Genomic DNA, 26,299 nt, shown 5'->3' with positions numbered 1-26,299 from the left:
GTTCTCAGTCTCAGTATAGTTCTGACAAATGGAAAGCCCTGGGCACCCAAATTAAGACGAAAGGATGTTGTAAAGCTGGAAAATAATTTTAATTCGTACGTTTCATTCTAAATGGCTTAATTTACGGTACAATACGATATATTACTGATGTTTCAAAACCGATAAATTAACATTAGCATTGTCCTTAACTTTATGTTGATCATATTCATACTTTAACCATACAGATATTAATATTTCCAATTTAATTTTTCTCCGCTCTCACGTTTTCATGTTTTCTTGAATTATTTTAATTATTCATTATGTATATAGCTTTTTTGTTATTCATTCCACTTGGTTTTTTTGTTTTTGTTTTTTGTCTTCTTTGGTTTTTTTGGTTTTTTGTTTTTAAGATTATTGAACGAGAACTGGCAATATAGCCCAAAATTTTCTATCAGTCGGTGTAAGATTGCCCCAATAAGGGGGTTTTTTTTAAAGCCCGGGCTGGGCCCAGTGCACAATTGTATTTTTCCTGCCGCTTATCCGTGACCATCGAAATGTTCAAGTTCTCTACACGTCCAGCAAAGGATCGTATAATTTACTAACTAGCATAAATATTAATTTTCATATTTACAGCTGCGTTTTGTGTTTATTTATTTTTGTGTTTTGTTATTTGTTTATTTTTTTTGTAGTTTTCTCTTTTCTGTTTACGGTTTTTGTTTTATGGTTTTTTTTTTGAAAGATTTTCCTACTCGAACGTTGGCATTGCTTGGTCCGAGGTATGCAAAAAATATGTAAATATTTCCCAATTTTTAATTATTTATTTCGCTAATGCTGTTGCTGTTGTTTTCGGTTTGGGTTCTTGTTTTGGTTTTGGGTTTTGTTTTTTTGCTTTTTGCTTTTGCTTTCGGTTGTGTCTCATCATTATACGTATACAATTATACGACTATGAATATAAATTGGGATGCACTCACTTAATAATTGTCATTAATCTATGAATAAAGTATGGCTATTTATTTACCACTCACACATAAGAATACACATTTTTTGTTGCTTGTTAAGTTTGGTTTTTCCATATTCATTTCCATTTTTCGTTTTCCATTTTTCATATACCATTTATCATTTACCATTTTTCATTTCAATTTGTGTGCTAATTTTTATGTCCTTTGCCTAACTCCTCTCCATTTTACGTTAACTAGTTTGGTTTGGTTTTTGTCTGCTGTCTGCTGTCTTCACATTTACATTTATTTACTTAACTACTTAGGGCTAAATTCATTTATTTATGTGCTTATACACGAGCAACGTATTGGTAACTATGCTAAAGTAATCATAAAGGTCGATACAAATTTCATTTATTTAGAGAGAAAGCTAGCTGCGCGCTGGCTCCGGGCACATGTGAGTGGAGTGGAGTGGGCGTGGCTGATTGTTGATCTATGCGCGATTTCTGATGCGGTATGGACCACATGGACCACATGGACGACATGGACCACATGGAGCACATGGACCACACAGAGCACATGGATCATATGGATCGTATGGACCATGGGAATGATCTCCTCTACCATGTAGATAACAATATCAATGCTTATATTCCGGGTAGCAGCCATTCTCGATGATTTGTTCGGACTGACTGTTGTTGCTGCTGCTGGTATCGCCTGATTGCTGCTGATGATGATGCTGATGCGGATGCTGATGCTGATGCGGATGCTGCTGATAAATTGGCAGCTGAAGGAGCTGCAATTGCTGCTGATGCTGCTGCTGCTGACTTAGAGCCGCCGTGTCTGCCGCCGCTGCTGCTGCTGCCGCCGATTGCAAACCGCGACGAATGGGCGGCTGGATAACACTTCCACTGCTTTCCGTTTCCGTTGAGGGCGGGGATGGATAGTAGTCCCTCTGACTTACACTTATACCATTTGGGACGATTGGCAAAGCCATTATAGAACTGTTGGCCACCGATGTCGCCGCTGCCACTCCCGATCCCGATCCCGATACCGCTGCCGCTGCGGAGGACTGATGATGATCGCCGTGGTGCTGATGTGGATGCTGTTGCTGCTGATGCGGATGCTGCTGCTGCTGCTGCGCTATAGCCCCCGAAATGGGTCCGACGTCGATGTATGGTTGGGAATCCGACATTGTACCGGATGGCGGCTGGTCCAATACCACGACGGATACCACATCCTCACTCGCCCACCGGGCTAACTGTTGTTGAGCTTGAATAAAGTCATCACTAGAAAATAATAATCGTAGCAGGAACAACGGCACATGGTAAGAAAACAAACGGGGGCCATCAAGGAAGCGGAACGGAACTGGGACTGGGATTGGACTAAATGGATGGATGGATGGATAACAGAGGGTTTCCTGTGTGGACTCTAAGTATTAAACATCTTTCACATGCTACGGCATTGTTCTCAATCAATCTAGCCAATTTAAATTGGGCATCTAATCACATCAATGTGGTATTATCCATAAACTAGAAGGCACAGGCCAATTGGGTTTGGGGTAACTGTGGGTGTGGGCAAAAATCAAATGCTACAAACTGCTGAGCTGCTCATAAATGATGCATCAGCAGCAGATTATCTTAGTTCCTTACAGTAGCTTAAATCATATCAATTATATCTTAGCTAGATCGCTGAGCTGCTGCATCGTTTACGAGCGGCTCTCTACGTGGCTAGGGTAATGGGTAGTAGTGGATAATGGCCTGGCAATGACTAATGGTAATGGAACCAAGAGACAGAAAAAGAGGCTGGGACCTACCTCTCGCTATCTGGTGTCTCGTGGCAGTCGAGTCGAGCGTCGACCACCTGGCGCTCGTGGTGGTCAGCGGTCTCGTAGATGCCCTCGTCCTCCTGCTGCAAATGGGTGTGCGATGAGTGATGGGACGAGTGTGGACCGTGCGTGGCATGTCCGTGGGCATGGGAGTGGTGCGTGTGGTGTCCGAATGCGTGGGGTGAGTGCGACTGGTGCGGCGCATGGCGTCCAGATGATGCCGGCTGTCGGTAGCGTCCGCCGCCGAATGTGAATCGGGACTCCTCATCGGAACGGGGACGACAGCTTCTGCTGTAAGACGCATGAATTGTAGCGGTTTTCTGAGATTGTGGTATTTGCTGATTGGAGCTATAGGCGATAAGGATAAGAAGAGGCAAGCAGATAATCAAATTATTTAGTGGCATGGGAGTTCATGGATTTGGTTATTCGGACTTGGGACTTGGAACTTGGAACTTGGTACTTGGGTTATTTTATTTTTGATGTTTTCTTTTTCTTTTTTTTTGTTAGCTTTGATTTAGGGATTCCATTGGATTTGGATGAGAGAAACGACAGGCAAACGAGATTTGGATTTGGATTTGGACTGAGCCTGAAACCGAGACCAAAACAGAGACCGATAGCCATGAGGAACTTAAGAGCAATATGTCAACGCATTTGTTACAATGCAAGTTGTTCTATTGGTTGTTGTTGTTGTCGTCGTTGTTTTTGTAGTTTTGTAGTTGTTGTCATTTTAGTTGTTGTAGTTGTTGTTTAAAAAGATGTGCAAGTGATTACGTAATAGTAAATAGGAATAGTAAACGATGTGAAGTCAAGACCCTTAAGAAATAAGACCACAATCAAGATCAAGATGGTAGTAAGTTACATATGTATGTACGAGTAAGTGAGTTAGTTAGAGGGGCAACCAACCTTTATCACACAAGGTATTCCAGCCTGAAGCCTGCAAGAAATGCGAATATAAATTGGCATTGGCTTGAATTACATTTTAATATACTGCAGTACAAACAAGCAGTGGCTTTCATGCCTTAATGGTAGGTAGGTCGGTAGTTTTCGGTTTTAAATTAACATCATGAGTTAGTTGTTTGTTGTATATGCTTTTTTTTGGATGAGTATATGAGGCTTTAGTCTTCGTTAGTTGTTTTGTATGAACATGTGAGATACTCTCAAGCCATCGAATATATATGTTGTATATATTGGGTTATTAATCACTTGCTCTACGATTTAGTTTAGTAGTAGTGGGTAAATTGGAAATTTCGGTATCACATTGATTGACTATTGGAAAATTAAAACGCGTTGACTATTAAGAATACGGTTGGTTAATGGGAAGCAACTGTTCACTGCCTACGTTCAATACCATGTTACAAAGCGCAATACAGATAGTAGGTGTTTAAAAACTTCTAAGAAATCATGAATTATATATTCATAGTCACTGCAGTTAGTCATTTAAATGTTGAAGTGTGTTTCAAGCGAATGTGCGATTTCTCGATTATTTCGATTAGTTCGATTGGTTCGATTATTCGATCGATTGTTTTATGTGGACAAGACAAGACAATACAAGACAGGACGTGACAGGACGAGACAGAACGAGACAGAACGAGACAGAACAGAACAGAAGAGAACAGGACAGGACAGGCTTTTCGGGTGTCTGACTGACTCGGTGCCAATACTTAAAGAGGTTTACGGTGATTAAGTTCTGAAGCAGAAGAAATAACACTAACCCTTGAGATGACTCACTACAAGCTGCGGAACTTTCTAATCTATAGTGTCGATCGGCCTCTGTTTCCGACATTCGTATATCCTCGGATCCGCTGGGACTCATGTGACGGGACGAGTGGTGCTCTAGCTGCCTGATCAGGTCCTCCAGATTGCGTATACGCAGCGGTCCCGTCGACGGTGCATCATCGTCATCCAGCTGCTGCGGCTGCAGCGCCACCGTCGACGGCTGATGCAGCTGGTGCTGCGATCGATGGTGATGGAGCATGGTGCCGCCATGGCCCGGCATTCCACCCGACATGGACGTCGATCCGCCGCCGGCTCCCACGCTCGAGCCCAGTCCCATGCCGCCGAGTCCGCCGCCGCTGCCATCGAGGATGATCGCATGGACGGCGGCATTGTCGCAGATGTTCTCCCGCGAACTGGACTTGGAGCCAATGTTACGCTTGTACTGCTCCGCCGAGTAGCCCAGCTGGGAGTTGTTGCAGTCCTGCAGCGTCTTGCGCAGCATCTCCTCGCTCAGGCTGCCGCTGCCGACGGGCGTGTTTCCGGTTCCGGTTCCCCGGTGCGTGGCCGCATTCCGCAGCGCCTCCAAGATGTCCTCATGATAACCATTGAGGGATTTCAACGTGCGCTCCACCTCGGAGGCAGCCGCACCGCCGCTCGTCGACGCCAGGGTGCCGTCTTGGGTTATAAGCTCGAGGTTATCGGACTGATTGTCATCGCCCCATTTGTCTTTTAGCTGCTCACCGTGCACCAGACCGTAGCCGTGCTTCTTTAATATACCCTTCTCTGTGGCAGCCAATAATAATGCATTAGGTTTGACGTTAGTATTTAGTTCCAATGTGCATGTAAAGGGAATATAGTACAAATTTTTCAGGTAGAGAATAGGCGCGTGACTGCAAAACAGCGATTATAGTGAGGGGTGTCTTATGTATGTACATACGTATACTTAATTTTCACAAGAAATATGTACCTACACATGTAGTATGTGGTTATTCACTTGAACTCTGTTAGTTTGGCTAATTGGTTATGCAATTTCCATACAGCAATTGGTTTCTACTTGTGAATAGTCTTTGTCCCTTGCAAAAAGATTCCTGATTCTTGGTCAACTGTGTGTGTGCGTGTGTTTGTTGTTTTGAACCCTATTTAGTTTATATATTACTGATCATCATTATCATGCGAGTCGATGCAAAATTACAAAAAAAGTATCTAATTTTCAGAATCCAAAAGGAGGTAAACCAAAAATACTGATCAAAAACTACAAGTTTTCTTCAAAAAATATAGTTTTAAAATTTCTTTAAACAACCAAACAGTGATATCAACATTTATAACATTTATAATACTTTGTAGCCTAACTTTCGACGCTTATACGGACGGACAGACTGTTTTATACGGACAGACTGTTTTAGGTTGATGCTGATCAAGAATATATATACAAAGAAGGGTCGGAAAAGTTAACATGTATATCGAACGTATTCTCTTTAGTAATATTTATGAAGTTATTAATTAACATCAACTTTTTTGATGGCCTGCCTTCCGTTGATAGCAAAACAACATAAAGTAAATAAATAAAATACCCTTTGAAGGATGTTAAAGTTAACTAATTGTATCTTTATTAACATAAACATCAAAACAGTTCATTAAAGTGCCAACAAAAAATATGTAGACAATGCTTTTCAGCCCTTTTTAGGTAATTTCAAAACGATATTTAACAAGATCGACTTGGATGCTGATTCTGATCCAATATATAAATACAATAGGGTCGGAAGGGCTTATTTACCTCTTTAACAAGGATTGTATAGATTCATAGTTTATGGAATTAGCTTAAGACTGTTGAGGAAACCCACAAATAGTTTAATAATTTATTTAGAAAAGCTGCGACAAAAACAAAGATGAAAACTCGGGTCGCTTAAAAAGGGCATAAGAAGCTTGTTGGGGAAGTGTACGTATGTATAGATAAACAACATATATGTTTGCTGAAAATAAACTTATGATTGCTATTGAGTAGAGTATTAATGTCAAACAGTAACTGCAATAATAGAAGCTCTGAAGAGTACAAGCAGTAAACGATAATCAAGAGTTATTCTATTCAAATTTAGCTCGTTAACATGGAAGGCATCTAAACTGTTAAGCGGGAAACATAGGAACACAAATTATTGCAAACCGTTCTTCCATTAATATACGATTACTTAGTTTTTAGGGGGAAATTCCCGTTCACTGTATTGCAAAAACTAATGGTATCCCTAATTTCTGTGAATATGTGTAAGAAATGATGCTTTGATACCTAATGTGTGCCCTAGATGATTAGAATATGGGTTTTTGAAAAAGGAAAATTTTAGAGGCCACAGAACGAGAACCTCCCCTAAAATACAATACAAATTCAAAATCAGGGATCTCACGGAAATCTCAAGAGAAATAGAAAACCTCTTAAAAATCCTTTGGTGGTTCAGAAATCTACACAGGCGTAATATTGATTTACAAAAGTCAAAAATATGTTGTTAGCTAGAAAATATAGCAAGCATTTGTAATAATAATATTTATTTTCGATTTCTGTAACACCGTTTTGGGACTTTTAGTCGAAATTCGAATCTACAAGGTTTCGGTGACACCCCTTAGCCACTTTGTTTGTGAATCTAATCTAAGCACAAGTTATTTAATAATTGTAAACATAATGTATTAACCTGCATGTGACTGGTCGTCCTCGCCACATGTCGTGTAGCGTCGTCCATGGATTCCCTTGTCCCTGTGAAGGATAATAATGAAATAGGGGCAAATCATAGTCTGTAGTAAAGCAGGAACCAAGCTACTTGTAGTGATGGTAAACGATGAATCAGCCAGCAGCTTCTACTTTTGCCGCACAGCTTTCCAATTGGAACCGTTTTCTCGTTGCTGATGCATCGTATATCACCGCACCATCATAGATTCTATGCTATGAAGGCTGTAAACGAGTAACCAGCTGGGTGGCATGATCAAGTGACTGCTGCATCGTTTACAACCAAAGTGTGCCAATTTCTTTGCGGATACACACCTGAAGCCAGTCTGATTGGCATAGACTAACTTGCTGGATCCGTCCAAGGAGACCTCTTCCACGGAGTGATGGTTGGGCGCCGTCGCCGCTCCGCCGTAGCTCTTGGCAATGGGTTTCTTCGAATAGGGCGGGTCGTACTTCAGTGTGGTGGTCTTTCGCCTATGTGGCCATCGGGGTACCCACAATCACGGTGTAGTTGTTGTCGTTGTAGTTGTAGTTGTTTATTCATTTATATGCGTTATATATATTATAGATTTTGCATACACTCCAATGTATATAGTATGTGTAATAATTTAAAGCGTAAAGTTATGCGTGTTTTACAGATATATGAAGTCAGTTATCGCATTTATTTTATTGAATTATGCAGCAAAATTAATTTTACGTCAGAGTGTTTTGTAATTATGGGGACAGGATGGGTAAATCGTTGGTTTGTATATGTTTTTTGGTTTTGGTTTGGTTTGATTTTTGGTTTGGTTTTTGGTTTGGTTTTGGGTTTGGTTTGGTTTTTGGTTCAGTTTGGTTCGGTTAGTAAATAAATAAACAATGTTTATGGTTTATTTGAAGAGTACGAGGTAAAGACGTGCACACATACACACGCATGCACCCGATTTAGTTTATTTTGATTATGATTTTTATTTGATTTAATTTATATTTGCATAAATTGTTGCGTGTGCATGCGTGTGTATTTAATGGCCCGTTGAAATATGTTTTGATTGCAGAGAGATTTTATTATGGATTTCGTTTTTGATTTGATAAATACCGATTTGAAAAGGTTCAATTTGGTTTTTTGTTGATTTTGTTTTGTTGGATCATTATATTGATGTTGTTGTTGATTGTTGTTTGGAAACGAAATGTTGCAATGAGAGTCTTAATTAATCAAATGCTTACAGATTTTGAATAAACATTTTGGGTTGAATATAAAGATTCTTGTTATGAATTGTATATATGTTTTGTAAAAATGAACACACAGTTATACGCCTGGTCTTTCAAAATATATTTACACCCAAACATGCATATTTTTCAGAGGGTCATAAAAAGGATGAAAAAAACTACATAGCTTCGGCAACACCGAAGATCAAATGCCTTTGCAGTCATTAACATTTCATGTCATTTATTAAAATTATCAGTCTCTTAGACATTCGCATCAAACTCACAGACTCACATGGACTTTTACTCTAAATTTAGTATGCAGTTCGCATAAATATCACATTTTCAATGCAAAGGCACTTATATATATGGAAAAACTTGAAAGCCATTCAAAACTATACATAAAGTAAAATGCACGCCAAGTTGATGTAATAAGGCATTAAAGCTTTGGAGTTTCTATCACGTTTCTTTTGTAAATAATACAAAAACAATAGTTGAAAAAGTACAATTGTACGAAGAAATTGATGAAAGTATCGAGGAAAGTAAGGACAGCAAATTAGTAGATGTTTCGCATGCGGAATCAGGTATATGGATAAAGAAACTAAGAAACTAGTCGCGAAAATTCAATGAATAGGCGCATGCAACTACGCGCAGTGCGGCTCAAACTGGAAGTGAAGGTCCAAGGAAGGAAATAATTTTGATTCGAAATGTAAATAAATGTAATTGAAATTCAAATGTATTTGATTCATGTTCATGTACTGAAAAGTCACCGACGTTCTTCGCACGGCAAGTTCTCAAAACATATGTATGTTATAGTATGTTACATTCTCAGCGGATGTGTTTCATTTGGTTCTGCATGCACGAGAAGTTTGAATGCTTTGAATTCGAAATGTTTAACCGGGAATGATCGGTAGCGATTACTGATTATTGATTACTATGTCGTTATTTTGTACTTTGATTGGTGTTTCCAATTTCAATGCATTGCGACAGTAGTAGGTAGATATGGGTGTATTCGGTTTCCATATCGGTTGTGGGCTCGGCCACAGTATCTGTATCTGTATCGGTATCTGTTGTACCTGTTCGTGTTTCAGTGTTATCGTGTTCGTATCTGTACATGTATGCATCTGTAAATGTATCTGCATCTGTGTCTGTGTCTGTATCTGTGCGTGTTGTTTTTGATCCCAATGTTGATACCATATTACACAAACAAAACATAAATGCTTTATGTGTGTACATTGTATTCGTATTCGCTTTCATAAAGATTCGCTCTTCGGAACACAGGAGGCTTACTCTGCAGAAAGCACCACCATAGCTCAAAGTCAGTTTCATCTATGTTGGGCCCTAAGCGCAAAGAGAAGTCAAGATATCGATCGTGTTCGATCGCAAGCCATATATGCAGCTTGGTTATATGTATGTACGTTCCCATATAGCTGGATGGTATATGGGCATAGGTCGTGGATGTATATTGTATATATATCTACTCTTGGCTTTGGGCTGCAAGTTAGCGGGGGGCTATACGAATACATATTCACATACTCAATAGTTTGGGTTCGGGTCTACGAGAGTTACTATGAAGAGAGTTACTATCTAAATCGACAGAGCACAACCCACGAATGGTGGATATGCCCCTACTTATCGGGTTCGGATACGGTTTCGGTTACGGATTCGATTACGGATTCTGTTACGGATTCGATTACGGATTCTGTTACGGATTCTGATTCGGGTTCGGTATCGGTTTCGTACTGCAGGTATGTTTAATGGTGGTGGCAGAAACAACAGCATTATTTTTCTTGTTGATTATACATATATGGATATAGTTTGGCATGATTATAGTGCTGGACAGACTAAACTGAACAAAAGTAGTAATGAAAAACGTCAACGAGATCACCGCCGTACTGACGACAACGATAACATACACAAATGGCAATCCTTTGTATAGCCGCTTTCAAATTGTGTGCTATTGACTCAAAAACTATAAGAATTTAAAGCCAGAATCGGTGACTAACTAAAAGGTATAATTAATGAAATATGTTAGATAAAAATATGAAACCAATATCGTAACTACTTAATTTGTTAATGTATCTAATCCTTATTCAGTCTTTTCCATATTTCGTTGAACAAAAATGTGAACTCAAAAGTAGGAGTCACCTATTTATTGTAACCAATCTTCGTACTTTTTTTAGTAAGTATTTTTTTAAACTCATTAGTGCCAACATAATCCTAATTATCCTTTTTACATATTACATTATATGTACATCTTTAAGTTTTCAATTAGTTAGTAGGAGTAAAATTCCTGAGAGAACCTGATAATATCCAAGGAATTTAGATTTATTTTTATCAAATCGGGCACTTTTCAAAAACGAAAATAAATAGTCGTTTTAAATAAACACCAAAAGTAGCATTAAATCGTTATTATATTAGGCCGATTTGCATCACTATAATCCTCAAAAAATATTTTACTATTGTAATCGCCTTAGAACCACATAATTGTTTTGTTATTCAAAAATGTTTTCTTTGAAATTACTTTCGAGGAAGGAGAGTTCTTGATCTAGACTTCTGATCTAGAGTCTGCCACAAGGAATATTTCTAAAATTTGGAAAAATGTTTGTATGAGTGTACGAATCAAAGATATAGCAAGATCAGGATGTATACAGATGTGCAAGTGTGAGGTAGGCAGTTGTGTACGCAGATTTTTGAGCAAGAGTAAATAATTCGACTTTTTGTATCTTGGAAACAAAACACGGACCAATTTACTGAAATACAATCAATAAAATATTCAAGTAAATCCAGCGTACGCTACTGATAATAGAATTCAGATATTACACGGTGGAAGAAAGTACGTTTTGGGGTTATTATTTTTTTTTTTTTTGGATATGAAGCTTAACAAAAATGAACAATGACAATGGTTTAAATGCAACGACACAGACAAATTTATCAAAATGCGAAACAAAATAAACAAATTTACTAAAGTTTTTTCATATTTGCATTTGCAAGTGTTCTTTTTTTTGGAAGTTTAAAAAAATATATTTTTATGTTACTTTTTTTGCTTGTTCTTTTTGTGGTTGTAATTTGTATTTGTATTTAAAGCTGGCTTTTTCATTACTTCTTTTCAACTAACCTTAGACACAGGGAGAAGTTTCTATGTACTACAACTGACCTGTAGCACAATGCCATCAAGGTGAATGTTATAAAAACGAACCCTACAACTGACATTAGAACACCGACTAGGAACACTGTATTTGAGCCGTGGTAGTTCTCTATACGAGGAATTTTCAGCCAAGTTTTTCGTTATGTGCCCCATTGTATTTCATTTGTGCAGTTTGTGTGCAGTTTCGTTCGAGTGTTTCGTATTTTCGTATTTTCGTATAATGGAGTAATACATTTCAATTCATTTCATTTCATTTGATGTGATTTCATTTCATATTATTGCATGATACCATTTTTAGTTGGGTTGCGTTGCGATAGCGCCAGGTGATTATCGAATTGATCGAGGAAGATATCGTTATCGTAGTTATCGTAGTTATTCATTTCATTATTGCAGTTGGGTTGTGAGTCAGCCGAAAAAACAAGGAAATACAAAGTTTTGTTGCATTTGAGGGGAAAATAGGATATAATAGGCATCTCACTTATTCTTTTGCGAATTTTGATTTGCTTCTTTTTTTTCGTACCGATTTCTTAGTTCAATTCATTTTCACTTAACTATTATGAAAGACATAAAACATAGAACTTATAACAACGATAACATGCATACGTTGTAGTATGTGTTCTCATTGAGAAATATTCTTTTGGATTGCCAAAGTTATTGAAATGGCCAAAAAACGGATAAACGATTCTCACAATTGCTTAAAAGTAAGTTTAATGTTTTGCTTTTTGTTCGCTTTTCTATGACAATGGTAATCGATTTGTGCTAATTACCACTAATAACGAGCATTTCACATATTATTCATAAATGTTTCTTTCGTTGATGGGGTAACGAGTTTAAGGTATAAGATTCGAAACTGGTTCGCGCAGGGGAAGAATAGTTTCAAGCAGTGGCAAGCAGTAAACTACTTAGTCATACTTTAGTTTTTGATAGAGGCTTCCCAGGAAAGTTTAATTGCTTCCCATTAAAGTTCTTGTTGAGTATTTAACGAACTTTCATTTTTGTAAAAGTATTAATTGAAATTTAAACTCAATGTTGGTTTTAATAGAAGCAGGTAACGTTGAAAAGCAAGCAGTGCTTGATTTTTATACCCTTAAAGCTTTGGAAACTACTTTGCGTCTGCACCTAATTTTATAGATTTTGTTTCTCTTTGATTTTAAAATTCGCTTTTAAAATGTTTAATTACTTTCGCGAGTTTCGTGCAGTAAAAAGATAGGTTTATAAAACATCCGAAAACGAAGCATGTAAAAAAGTTGAATTTCACACATACAGGGGATTTATATGATATACCTGACTTATTCTTTTTAGAATTTTGGCTCACCGTTTTTGGCATTTTAACGTCCTTAAATATTAAAGTTTATTAATTTTCCCATTCTGGCATCGTGTGCGTAAGTCGATAAATGATGGCTGATTAATGTGTTCTGGTGAGTGTGCCTACGAGAGGTGTGAGTAGAAATCAGAATCTAAAAAATATGACCTGGCAAATCATCTTGTTTAATTGGCAATTGACTTTTTTTTTTGGTATTTTTTCAAGTAAATTCATAAAGAATAATTTTTGTTTTCAATTTATTTCGAATGGTTTGCTGTGTTTTTCATTTTATGTTGACGGATATGTTCTTATATGCATATGGTCATAAATAATACGGAAACCATAATGGAATTAAGAACCCAAATTATACGAAACGAAAAATATTGATATTAGACATTTTTTAGATTACGACGACAAATTACAAGCACGAACAATTTCGAAACTTATAAAAGCACTACGAATATTTTACACACAGCGATTAAATCCAAAGGGCAGTCAAAAAGTAAAATGTTTGATGTTGGCATGTGAGTGTGTGTAGTAACTCCAAGTTAAAATAAGATAGGATGTGGCAAAGATTTATGTACAGCACTTCATGAGCACGAAAAGAAGGAGTACCCTTGTCGGAACTTCAAAGACAGTGGCTTGTTCCGCCAGTGTTGAAAAAGCTTTAAAGCAATGTATATTTTAAAGGGCCACGTCATTGAAGTCTTATTGAAAGTGAAAGTATTAGGATTGGTCAACAGTTGGCATTTACTTCTTTTGCGAGAATGTTAAAAGAAACAGGCCATACCACTAAACTTCTTAAACTTTAAAATATACATTTTCCCGAAAAGGATTAGGAACTAATTATCCAGTTAGGAAAACATATTTCTGAAAGTTTCCAACTTCAGTTCAGAGATATTACAGACTTTACAAATGCTTTACAGTAAGCTTGAGGTTAAAGATCGAAAAAAAAGTGTTGGCATGTGAAATGTGTGTGTAATCTGATGTGTGGTGATTGTAGTGTTGCTAAATTCATAAGAGGAAGAGCTTGACGTGCTCGGTACTCTACCTGTAGCAAACGGCCAGTGTTGCAAAACTAATGAAGACACATTTGACGATAACTGTTAAAATGATGACCATGGTTAATGTGCTGATCCTATTTTGGTCAGAGGTGCCTGCAAATGGTGGTTGCGTTTTATTTTCAATAAAAGTATATAAATATATATGCGCCTTGGTTTGTATTGCCGCTTAAAATAACATTAACAAATTCCGAAAATAAAAACTTGAAAAAAATGATTATTTCCGTTCGCATACAGCAATTGAAAGTCCTGAAAGTAGGATTTTCAGAGATACGCGCTACTCATGTAGAGATATTGGTACAATACGATTGCATACAAATGTGGGACATGTAGACAAAATATACTGTGAGTGAGTAGAAGGTATCTCATATAAAGGGGACTTCAAATCATTTGGAAGACTTAACGACATTGTTGATAAAGACTAGGAGATGATTGAGTAAATGTATAGATAGATATAGATATCCTTTGCTTGAAGTTTTTGTACGACTGCGAGAGTATAAAAGCAAAGCTCTTTTCAAAGTTACCTAGCGTTGGAATGAAGGCAAAAAAGTTTACGGGTTACGAAAACAATAACTATTTAGTACTTGAGGTCGAAAATGCATCGAAAAGACGGAGAAAACCATAAAAGGATAAGTAATATAAGTAACAAATTGAAATAATTCCCAAACTTCAGTGTGATTTAATGGAGCGTTTGAATAAATTATTTTAGAGTGTCCTAACCTACAGTTCCTTTTTTAAAATTAGTTTTAGTTAGTTTCAAATGGCTTTACGTGTGCAAACGAGAAATCACCGACCTGACTACCATTGTCATACAAGTAACAAAACTGAATTGCACCCAATTATTCAATTGTGAGTTGCCAACGTCATTAAACCAGGCGATACTGACCTTGTTCAACAACACATAGTTGGATTGTATGATAGCAATAGATAGAGCCCTGCTTGAATCGATAACATCACAATAGGATAGTGCCGAATACTTAAGTAGTTCATAGTTTAGGCTTCACTGCAGCCGATTCAAGCAGAGCTCCAGTACTGAGGATCTTAGGATAGAATAGTTTGGATTCGATTAGACCAGCTCCATTCGATAGACTCGATGGATTTCAACAAATTCGTATTGCTCATTTGTTCAGAAGTCTCTTCCAGCTGGCGCAAGGTGAGATACAAGCATCTGAAGCAGCTGAACTCGACACCATAGTCACTTCTTACCATATGGGGTTTCTTTCTTCTCCATCTTGATGGTGTTCTCCGGCGTGGGCAGTGCTTCGGTTGGCAGTGCTGTGGTGAGCAGCACGACGGAGCTGCAGTCGTTGCCGCCCCATCCCATGTCGCAGAAACAGCGGTTCGTGTTGGTGCAGACCTGCAATGCGGAGATAAGAAGCAAAGTGTGCTCGGGGTAGTATCGCACATATCACACATTTCACACAGATCATATCATATCGTATCAGATCACACATATCATATCACACAGTTATCCTTCTTCACATGCCCGCCATGCATGAGGAGTACAGGTTTGCGGTGGAGCAGATAGAGTAGATAGGAGTAGATGGCAGTAGAGTTTGTGGACTTACGCCGTGTTCGGAGCACTCTAGGCCCTGTGAATTGGCTGGGCACTTGGTCTGATCCACGTGGGGGAAGAGACTGACACACGTCTGGTTGAGGCAAATTAGATTATCACCGCACGGAGTTCCGTCCTTGACCAGGCCGTGCTCCGGATAGCTGTTGGAACCCACCTGCCCGCTGGTCGCCCTGTGAATACTCAAACGATTGTGAGACTATCTCTATGCGCACATCACCTGCTCTCCTCCAGCCAGCTGGACACTTGCTACGCACTTGCATTCGAACTCCTGACCCTTGATCGAAATGATCGTTCTCGAGTAGAGCTGATCGATGCCATCGTTCACTGGCTGCCGTTCCCCATCCTTGCACTGCAGGGTTCCGCACTGGACGTTCCTGTGGGTGAGGTGGGCATGGTGTTTGAGAGCTGTCACCAGACTGGTCTGCGGAATATACTAGGCACTCACTCTGGTTCGCACTTAATGTAATGTTCGTTGGCATCGCGACCGCAATGTCCGTTGATGGAGCCCTTGGAATTGAATTGCTCATAGCACTGACGATCCGCAGCAGAGCCGCCATAGCCCCAAATGGCCTCGCACTGCAGACTCAGCGTGGGGCAGTAGCCTTGGAAGCAGTAACCTGGAGGATAAACCCACATATAGTACCAATCTATATGCTATGTATCTATAGCTGTCTAACCTGAGATGCCAGTCTTGCTCAGGCCGCACGGAGAGCCGTTCTTCTTGAAGACATCCGACGGACATTGGCCAATCTCGCCGTCGCAGTACTCGGGCAGATCGCACTCGTTGTTGGAGTCGCGGCAGATGTAATCCTTGGGCCGCAACTGGAATGGGGGCATGCATGTTTATGGAGGGGTCACACATCGGGAGCAAGTGGAAACTTACGCGACACTGGTCACAGCAGGCACCACTGGCACACTGGGCCTCCGACTTCAACTTGCACGTTATGCCATCGCAGCACGGGTCCAGAGCACACTCCTCGAAGGTTCCGCAGTCGCACTCCTCGTCCTCCTCGACCACCTTGTTGCCGCAGTTGCGACGCAACTCAATCTAAAGCGGCGGCAAAATGATTGATAGAAACAAAGGGAATTGAGTGCAAGAAGTTTCACCGGAACTTATTTCCCCCAACGCGTCTATAATTCCCAACCGGAGGAGGGAATGGTTCTAGCCGAACCATTTTCCGCTGGGTGCTCACCTCATTTGGCTTGTTGAGCAAACACAGTCCGTGGCCAGTCCGCAATGCGTCAATGTAATCTTTTTTACTGCACTCGGAAAATTTGTATGGCTGGACATTCTCCTGGCCCACAATCGACTGGGCCATGATGCAACCGTGCCAGTCACGGCAGAAGCACTCCTCGCCTACGGCAAAAATGGTAACAGGGGGTAACAGGGGGGCAAAAGAAAATAGGGGAAAAGAAGAAGGAGAGGAGAGGGGAGAAAATGAGATTCTGTTTGGCGTGGAACACTGGGGCATTGATGAGATAATTCTTACGTCCGTCGTCGTGTCCCATGCCGATGTTATGGCCAATCATGTGGGCCATTGTGCCGGCCAAAAGGTGCGGCTCATACACATTCACATCCACGCTGATGCCCACAGCACGGGGCGTGCAAACAGTTTCGGGAACAGCCATGCCAGCCTCGCCGCCCGCAAATGTTTCGCCGCTGGAAGAGATATATATATAGTAGTGGTATGTATCTGCAAGTTGAGATGCAAGCTTACGTGAGCAGCTGCGTGGTGTCTCGCTCGATTTGGAAGAGATTGCGGGAGGTGTAGTCGTTGAAGTTGGATATCGCCTTGCTGATATCCTTGCTGCCATCGATGACCGCCTGGTTTTTGCCCCAGGTCTCGATGTAGACCACCGAGACGCGGGTGTTCAGCGTGCGAAAGTACTGCAGATATGCGAATAAATGTTTAATTGTTAACTTGGCTTTTGGCTATTAATAGCGGCTACCAACCAGATCGGCTATGTTGGCCACCTGAATGGCATCGTGGATGACCTCCGCCCGAGTGCTGCCATTGCGCTTATCGAACATTGCCTTGTCAACGATGATGGCCGTCTCAATGTACTTGGTGGCCTCCCGCACATCCCGCTTGTTGCGACCCACGCCCGCCTGGAGGATCTCCTCCACCACGCCGGCAACTCCGGCGGACAAGTGCTTTGTGCGCCGCGATAGCCGCCACGAGTCCAGATTGCCCGAGTTGGCGCACCCTTTGTTCGCCTTTGTGCGCGCCTCGAAGATGACATGTGGATGTTTCTGGGTCGCAAATTGGGGATTGAGAAATTGGAAAATTCGAAAATTGGGAAATTGGGAAATTGCATTTCAGTTGACTACTTACGGACAGATCCCCACCGTAGAACGGATGGATGACGAAGGTCTCGTTGCCGATGTGGATGACGCCACTGACGCCGTTGCACGTGTGGAATGCTGCACTGGCTCCGGGATAGTCCTTCACGGTCCCGTGGTAGTAGCAGTGCTCGATATCCTGCAACAAGTCGATCCAATAGTTAAGTTCAAATGATGCTCGAGACGAGAATTTCTAAGGGTACTATATCCCCTAAACTTTGAAACTGAATTTATGTCATGAAAGCCTGAATTTTCTTACTAAAGTATTCTCAAAATAAAGTGTAGTAACGCGCTTGAAATCTAAAACCTTAACTCACATGTCGGTTTCCATCCACCAGATATCCACCCACGTGGTAGTGCTTCTGCTGTATGTTTGGCGAAAGAAGTTGTCTGAAAAGAACACATATCACATCATATTCCATATAAATTTAATTAACTCTATGTATCAGCTTACGAATTGAGCTCCAAGTCCAAGCGGAATTTGTGGTTAAATGCTTTAATCAGCAGCGATGTGCGATGGAAGTGCTTCTGCAAGTACAGAACAGTGAACATTAGTTTCAAAGTTAATACAAGTTTATAATCCCCGTACCTTTGTTCTTCCCCTGTTGAATCCGCTGTCGTCATGAGGTCGAGGTCTTTGTCCCGGCTGGAAATGCCCAAAAGTAAAGTGTATAGTTCACTTGAAGACGTAGCTAAGCGCGACTAGTGACGAAGCGCACCGCGAGTGTGAGGGCTCTTACCTTTGGCAGACTGACTTCGCGCGTGGATATGCCCATCTTCTCGTGATGGCGCAGCTGCACTGGGTATATAATTTGGTAATAGTGACCACCAATTCGACGGACAAGCTCTTGGTTTTGCCTGTACTCCTTAAGTAAACGTTCCACTTCTCCTGAAATGTGGCACACAGTTAAACAGGACTTACATCCGCTCGTCACTAGAGGTTTACTTACCAACAGGACTTTCTTCATTCCAAAATGAATCATCTAGTGTGTAATCTGCTTCTGCAAAAGGGTAATTTCCGTTTACTTAACTCTTCGATTGTTGAAATAAAAACTATTAACTATGAGTAACTATTTACTATAAAAAAAGACGATCTATTACAGATACTTCCTTCAATTTATGACAATTTGTGACAAAAAGACCGGAAATGCAGTGTGTCATGTGATTTTTTGCCCCCTCTTATTTTTCACAGGAAACCAATCAGCTTGGTGACGACGTGCAGCACTTAAAAGTTTATTAATGAGCTAATTGCCTTGACCCATTAGTGTTTTCATTGTTAATAATGTAATAATACGGTAATGGATCGGTAGGGTTTCAGAATCCAAACGCTTTGCCGAATTTCGTATGCGACGGTAAAGCGTAGGAATTCTAAAACTCTACAGCACCCACAATTTTTTACTGCCATGGATTTGATAAATAGTTGTGCTCGTATTTACAGCACATTTGCTTTAATTAATTAAATAAAAATATTCTGCATGAAATGAAGTTGTTGTGTGTGTGTGTCAGTTATGCAACAATTACCCCTTGTTGATGGTGCAGCAAAAGCAATTTGTAACATGTCATGTTCAACTTTATGCAAATTGTTTTGCTGAGGATAATTTCGTTTGAAATGAATGAAATAATGTTGCAATGATTTAATTAATCTCCTTAAAACATTGTTTTATCGCTGTGGCAGAGACCAAAGCGTTTGCATGATTTAAATACTTATGTGGTTGATGGGTAAAATCTATTTGACTTTGTGCATTGTCCGAGTACGTAGTATAATTATATGCTATAATGTTTATTAATGAAATAATTTACTTACCCCCGGCAGATGTGACGAAAACGCACAGCTGAGCAATGATGAGGATTAAATTGGCGATGTTTATCCACATGACGGCGGCTGCAATATTGTGATTAAAAGTGAAGTTGTCGAATCCAGCCCCACTTCTAAGTCTTAGTTTTCTCTCCTGATTCCTCGCGGTAATAATTTATAGAAAACTGCCCTCTTCATATGGTACTTAAAAATATCTGTTTGCATTAGTTAACTTCCCTCCAGTAGTATCAGTAGCTCAGTAGCTCAGTATCTCACTATCTGAGTATCTCAGTATCAGTAACAATATCAGTAGCTATGTATCTGTATCTTTATCTGTATCTGTATCCTGTATCCTGTATTCTGTGTCCTGTGCTATATGCAATTGATTAGCAGTTCTAAACCATATCGAGAATGGGAATTAGCTCCACCGCTTTAACCACACATTCTCCACTTCAATTTCAGCGCTAACATCGTTTTCATTTGGATCGCTCCTGGGATCTGGATTCTGCTGGGTGTCTGTGTCTGTGGCAGTGGTTTTGCGTTCGTGACTGGGGCTGTGGCTAGGCTTTCAGTGGCATCCGGATTCAGCTGGGATTCGGATGCATTCATCACTCGGCGCACCGACTTCGATTGGCTTGGCTCAAGGAAGCTCGGAAAATAAACAACGGCAATGGTGTCAAATTCAATGCTAACAGTCACTCTAATATTCACAACGTTTCCCCAAACGCCTCTTTATTGCAACTGTAGCAGGACTAAAATGCATCAAAATCCGATCCAAGTTATGAGCAAGCGATATCCTTTGGTGCTGTAAATAGAAATTGGTATATTATAGGAATGAATTGGGCACATTGATTTTGGCAACTGAAAACTTCCTCAAATAAGTGTAGTAATTATTTCTATTTAGTTTGAATGTTGGGTTACCAAAGAGGATAAAATAGTTATTTGCTTTTGAAGCTAGAAAATATGGAAGCTGCCTGTTTACTTTGTTTCTCTATTTTAGATACTTGATGTTAGATTCTTGATGTTCTGGTATGATCTTGATGTCTAAATCCCACAATTGCACATTTCTGAAGAAAACTTTGATGTTCTACTGATTAAATAATACTATTTGTTTGCTTCACCGTGCAGCACTCATTTGCTCGATCTGTTCATATGTATCAATGGATTTTGGTTCTAGATACTTTCGTTCTGAGGTATCAAAGAGTTTTGATTTGTAAAAGAGACGCGCGATGATTCGAAGATAGAGCTCAAGTTAAATCTGTTTGCAACTGTGCATTAGGGGATTGCCCGAGCGAAACTAATGAGAAGCCACATTGCTACTAAGGTGAATGTGAATGTGACTGACTGTGACTATGGGTGTTGATATGAATGTGGGTGTGGATGTGGTTGTGAATGTTCAATGCGGAATGTTGGATGTTGGATGCTAAATGCTAAATGCTGAATACTGAGTGCTGAATGTTGGGCACCGCACCGGACAGTGAAGAGCGCTCCGAGGCCACAGTGCACAATTTTAATTTGCGCTAATTAGGCAAGGACAGACATTTAGCGGTGACAGAGAAATGGTAGAAAGCAGATTCAATTAGCTGAAAAATCCTATTAAATAATTAATATTCATTAGGTAAGAAAGACGATTGCGATTGCGATTGCAAATGCGATTGTGAATGTGAATGCGATTGTGAATGCGAATGCGAATGCATTTCCGAATGTCAGCGAGTAGTGGCAACAATCGAATTACGACAATTCAACTTTCTTTCTTTCGTTTCAATATTGCACAACTGTTTCCATATCGGTTTCACTCACTTCGGGTATGTCAAACTCCCTGGAATAGTCACATACAAAAAAATGGATTGATGTTGCACCTACATATGAGGTTACTATATAAGGTTTATTTAAACACACCGATGGCTGTGACCGAATATTCACTCGTCCGTCTAGAATTCAGCAATCGTATGCACGGAAAGATAATCAGAGACTAAAAAGCAGAGCCGAACATAATTTATAGGATCAAAGGGGAAAATTGGAAGCTGCGCTGCCGACGCCAGTTATTGCCTACACTTGGCGAAATTCGAAGCCCATATCGCTCGCTCCCTCTAATTTATGCTAAGCCCAAAGCTTGAAAAGAAATATTGCATACGTTTTGTAGGCTGCTTTTCTCCCAGTGTGGGCAGCTAATTTGTTTAAGTGTTCGTTCGTGCAAATTAAATGTTTGCTCTTACTGCAATTACTGTGATTTTTCTTTTGCCCCGGCGAGCAATCAGTTTCAAATTACTTGTTTCAAACACAAGCTTATGCAATCCAGTGCATATTGAAATCGCGCTTAACTTCAATAAAATGTAATACAAACAGTAATTCATCCAAAGGTTTTCTCTTATCAGAAAAATGTTTATCTTCATTTAATTCGAAACACAGCGACAATGATTTAATAATTTATTGTATAAGTCAATAGTTAATGTAGGCTTGAACTTAATTAAGTACGAGTATTTAGTTGCTGCGACTGAAGCAACAGGTTCTGCAAATTTCCAAATGCTTAGCAATAATTTATTGAATTTTCCTTTACATGAAATTTGGGTCATTTCGGCGAGGAGGCAGTGAGATAATTTATTGCCGCAAGAGGAGACGACACTGGCCCACATGGAAAGTGAGGAAATAAAGGACCAAATACAGGAGAGCCACAAGGATAGTCACACATGTTCTAAACCCAGAGAAACACGAGAGATGTAACTTATTTTCGAGATGTATTCATGGGAATTAATAGCATTCAAAATATGTTTGCCACAGCACTGCACAATTTGCGAATCTCGAACGGGCGTGGCTGTGCTACCCAATAGGTTTCAGCGAAATCCAATTATTTACTTTTGAAAATGTAATAAAAAAGCAATTACGACTAATAGAAAACTCTATCCGAACTAAGTTTATGCACAAACCATTGACATTGAGCGTGCAAATGATTTGCTTTTTCGTTATTCATTTAGAAACCGGTGACAACTGTTCAACTAATATCGTATAAATAATATGCGCAAGTATACCGAAAAAGTTGTGTGTCCTTTTAAAGGTACATATAATGTGGAATTAGGTATAAATATTCTGAAATGCATGCATGGCACTTTTGAATGGGGATTACAGTGTATCATACTTAACAGTGACTAATCATTTGATAAAACACCATTATATAGGGATACACCATTATATAGATACTTTTAGACACTTCTTTAAGTGGTTTAACAATTCGGATGATATATAACATATACGTGATGTTTTATTTGATGGAAACACACCCCCAGCAAACTGGTATAAGCAACTTGAAGATGAGAATGCACATTTTAAATACATTGTGGCATACTTTTGGGCACCTTGATGAGTGCTTCTCCAGGCCAAGTGGCTGGTCGCATACATATGACAACATCTTACCAACTACCAACATCCCCACCCTCAAGTCGCATAATTTAAAGGCCCAGGATGAGATGAGCACGAGGAGGACGATGAGCACGACGAGATGAGGATGAGCCGAGGTCGCTAACTGGTCTATCCTGGTAATTTAATCTCCGGATTGCGACACATTTTCCTCGCTGTCGAGGGCGTCCACAGTCGAATCAAACTCATAACCAGAATCAGCTTCAGAATCAGCATCAGCTTTAGATTCAGATTCAGCTTTAGATTCAGATTCAGATTCAGACTGAGAAGCAGATTGAGAATCAGAAACAGAATGCGAAACAGACGCAGAAATAGAAATAGAAATAGAAACAGAAACCTTGGGCAGACACACCAGACAGCGGCAGCTGACAGGAAAATAAATAAATAAAGGGATGAAAATTAAGGACGCGAGAGTCGTGGTCGTCGGCTGGCTGCTAGGTGGCTGCTAGGAGGCTGGTAGGTGGCTCTCCAAAGACTGAATGCGCAGCCTCCGACTAGACGGCATTCCAAAGATGGTAACTGCACACACGTGTGTGTGTGTGTGGATCTGAGGGCCAATAAAATGAGTTATTCCCTTTTGCCAATTTATGCGGGGCCACGCACTTTTGTCTGCACCAACTAATGCCTAATGATTGCACTCATTGTGCAACTTCGCCAATTAAAACTTGCCCTATTCCCAATCGAATGGAGTAACAACAGCTCCCCAGTCGAAGTGCTCCACAGTTTCCACTGTTTCTCAATTCATTCGTTTCGAACAACTAGTTTATTTTGGTGAAAAACACTTGGCTTACTTCATGTTATTGGGATTTATTGGTTTTTGCCAGTATCTGCGCACTAAATGGGCAGCATTTTGTAGTTTTACACTTGCGGAAATATTTTCTGCTTTTACAAATGATTTCAATAATTTTCATGGAACCGGCAACAAGTCAAGCCTTGATTGATTTCATCTACTCGTAGGTCATGGCTTCCAATCTGGTGCAGAACCATAAGTTGGGCTTAGATTTAAGTTCCCTCACTCAGCTCAAAAGGTGTTTTCAATCTAGATAGTATTGTGAAAATCATGAATACCTATTAGAAAAGCAAGCAAACCTGTGCTTGAACTAACTAACTAACCAACCGTGGAAAGTATTACCACTAATCTTCACTTTCCCCCATAGAGTCACCCCGTTCCTTTGTGTGTATAGCTGCATTGTTGTTTGACCTAATCCGAGAGCCTTTGCCCCATTGTTTTGCCGCCTTTTGATTGGGGCTTTAACACAGCCCATCTGGCTTCAATGTGCCCGAAAAGGGAAGTCCGAGCTCCGGAGGATGGGAAAGCGATCTAATGGCAGTGCTGTTTTCCTTTATGGATCAGCAAACATTTGGGCGTTGTCACTCGAATGGGAAGTGCGACACCATTTCTGTGATTGATAAACAAATTCCCAGCTGCTTGTTTACTTTCCAGCCAGCGCCGAATTCTCACGAGTTAACTAACCATTAAAAAGGACTCCCCAACTCACGGGCTCCCAAACTCACGGACGGAGTGACAGAGACGGAGACGGAGACGGACGGAGTCACAAATCCAGTTACGTGTTTCGTTTGGCTGGCGTGGGATTATGCGGTGGATTTAATTGTTTCAAAACAATCGCCATACAGACGGGCACGTTGCGATTTCTGGCCGTGCACAACATCGGGTAGGTGGGTCAATGGCAACGCAGACCCACCCAGAACCACACAATACCCAAAGCCGAAAGCCCAAAGCCCACCCAGACCAGACCCACAATAATTGTTGGACAAATGTGTCCTGGCGGAGGAGCGCCAGTAAGTCCGATTCATTGCAAGCGACAATGCGACGCACAGAAAGCGATGATGTCCTGACACACTTCCAAATGCCAGAGTCCTTTTCCAAAAAAAAAAATGGAAAAAAAGGAAACCAAATTCCTTTGCATGCCAATGGGGCGGCGAGGAAGGGAGATGGAGAGATGAAGAGATGGCAAGATGAAGAGATGGCGAGATGGAGAGATGAAGAGATGGCGAGATGGAGAGAGAGGATATCCAGATATGCATTGGAATACAAAGTGTGGGATAAAAGCATTTCTGTATCGCTATTATTCATTGGTCATGCGCAGTCAGCCGCGCCTCATTTCCGCTCGAGAGTCGGGAGTTGGACCATATTCGCAATAATAGTAAGTATGTTGGGCATGTGGTATGTGTTTTGGCCCGAGTATACATTTTCCCCCTCCCCCCTCACAATTTAATTATGGCCATAAAGCTATCCAACTATCCAACCATCCAACCATCCAGCTAGCCAGCTAGCCAGCTAACCAGCTAACCAGCTTACCAGCTCCATCTGCCAGAGTTGGGAACTCCATGGGCCATGGATACCGAATCACACTACTTTTCCCGCACACACGTATATGTATTTAGATGGATATGTACCGATTTCTGATAGATATAATACCTTGGGTACGTAATTGCACCAAAGTCGAACGGGGGGTGGAGGGGGGTGATGGGTGTTGGGTGTTGATGGGAGGTACTGAGCACTACTCACCTACGGAAATTCGGGGAAATACGGAAAATTCGCCAGAATCCATTGAAACAGTAGTTGAGAGTAGGTGTGATTTATTTGTTATCCTTGCGCTTAAGTTTGCTTTTAAGTTTACATTGTACTGCTTTATGAACACACTCAGTTTGTTATTTTGGCCAAACAGTAAAAAAAATATGCAAAAAATGTTCATAAAATATGTATTTTATGATCTTTCCTCCTTTCGCCTTCAGCACATACATATACACGCATATATGTATTTATATATATATATACTTAGATATATATGTATATATATTTAATCTATTTATTCTATTTTTGTATTTCCCATATTTGATTTAAATGTGCTGATTTAGTAGCCGATTTTAGCGTAGCGTTGCGTTGCGTTGCGCTGCGTTGCGTTTCGTTACTATCTCAATCATTTGATTCTGAGTAATTATTTGTTGAGTTTTCACATTTTGCCCACCCGTTCGGCATTTCGTTTTTCCTCTTTTCTTTTACTGTTTCTCATTTATATATATACATGCATATATATATATATATGAGAATACATATATATATATATATATATTAAGAGTTCACGGTGTGTTGGGATTTGAAAACGAATTTCTTTGTTAATATATATATATACTTTTGCCTGGGCTGGTAATTCAGTTGTTTCTGGGGTATTTGTTGGATCTTTTGGGCGCCGACTCGTGGATTATTCCTCAATAAACTATTGCTCCGCTGGCTGCGAACTATTCGGCTATTTCTTGCATCTGCACTCTTTTCTTTTCTGCTGTTTTCTTTT

The 26,299-nt window shown here is 40.2% G+C and overlaps 1 protein-coding gene across 16 annotated transcripts; it reads right to left on the bottom strand.

Annotated features, from left to right (window-relative positions):
• Window positions 1-40: 40 nt before the first annotated feature.
• LOC122623116 (zinc metalloproteinase-disintegrin-like ohanin) lies at window positions 41-26,299 on the bottom strand. Of its 16 annotated transcripts, none has more exons than XM_043802074.1 (25): window positions 26,141-26,299; window positions 25,516-25,636; window positions 19,584-20,379; window positions 18,730-18,780; window positions 18,520-18,668; window positions 18,369-18,425; window positions 18,234-18,307; window positions 18,097-18,169; window positions 17,772-17,918; window positions 17,390-17,689; window positions 17,154-17,323; window positions 16,926-17,095; window positions 16,629-16,792; window positions 16,319-16,483; window positions 16,113-16,257; window positions 15,881-16,052; window positions 15,690-15,809; window positions 15,428-15,605; window positions 15,066-15,216; window positions 13,850-13,955; window positions 7,481-7,639; window positions 7,134-7,195; window positions 4,455-5,241; window positions 2,731-3,090; window positions 41-2,203 (listed from the first exon to the last, which is right to left on the bottom strand). In XM_043802074.1, the coding sequence occupies exons 3-25, from the start codon at window positions 19,651-19,653 to the stop codon at window positions 1,555-1,557; spliced, it is 4,479 nt and encodes a 1,492-aa protein (XP_043658009.1). In that variant the 5' UTR covers window positions 19,654-20,379; window positions 25,516-25,636; window positions 26,141-26,299; the 3' UTR covers window positions 41-1,554. The 16 variants fall into 16 exon arrangements, 14 of the variants coding, with proteins under 14 accessions (XP_043658009.1, XP_043657995.1, XP_043657999.1 ...); XM_043802060.1 differs by lacking the exon at window positions 13,850-13,955 and adding an exon at window positions 11,466-11,604; XM_043802064.1 differs by lacking the exon at window positions 13,850-13,955 and adding an exon at window positions 11,466-11,604 and having other exon boundaries at window positions 2,731-3,033.

The sequence above is a fragment of the Drosophila teissieri genome, chromosome X (genome assembly GCF_016746235.2).
Source record: "Drosophila teissieri strain GT53w chromosome X, Prin_Dtei_1.1, whole genome shotgun sequence".
NCBI lineage: Eukaryota > Metazoa > Arthropoda > Insecta > Diptera > Drosophilidae > Drosophila > Drosophila teissieri.
The sequence above is the reverse complement of the archived record's forward strand: the minus strand, read 5'-3'. Positions and strand labels throughout refer to the sequence as shown.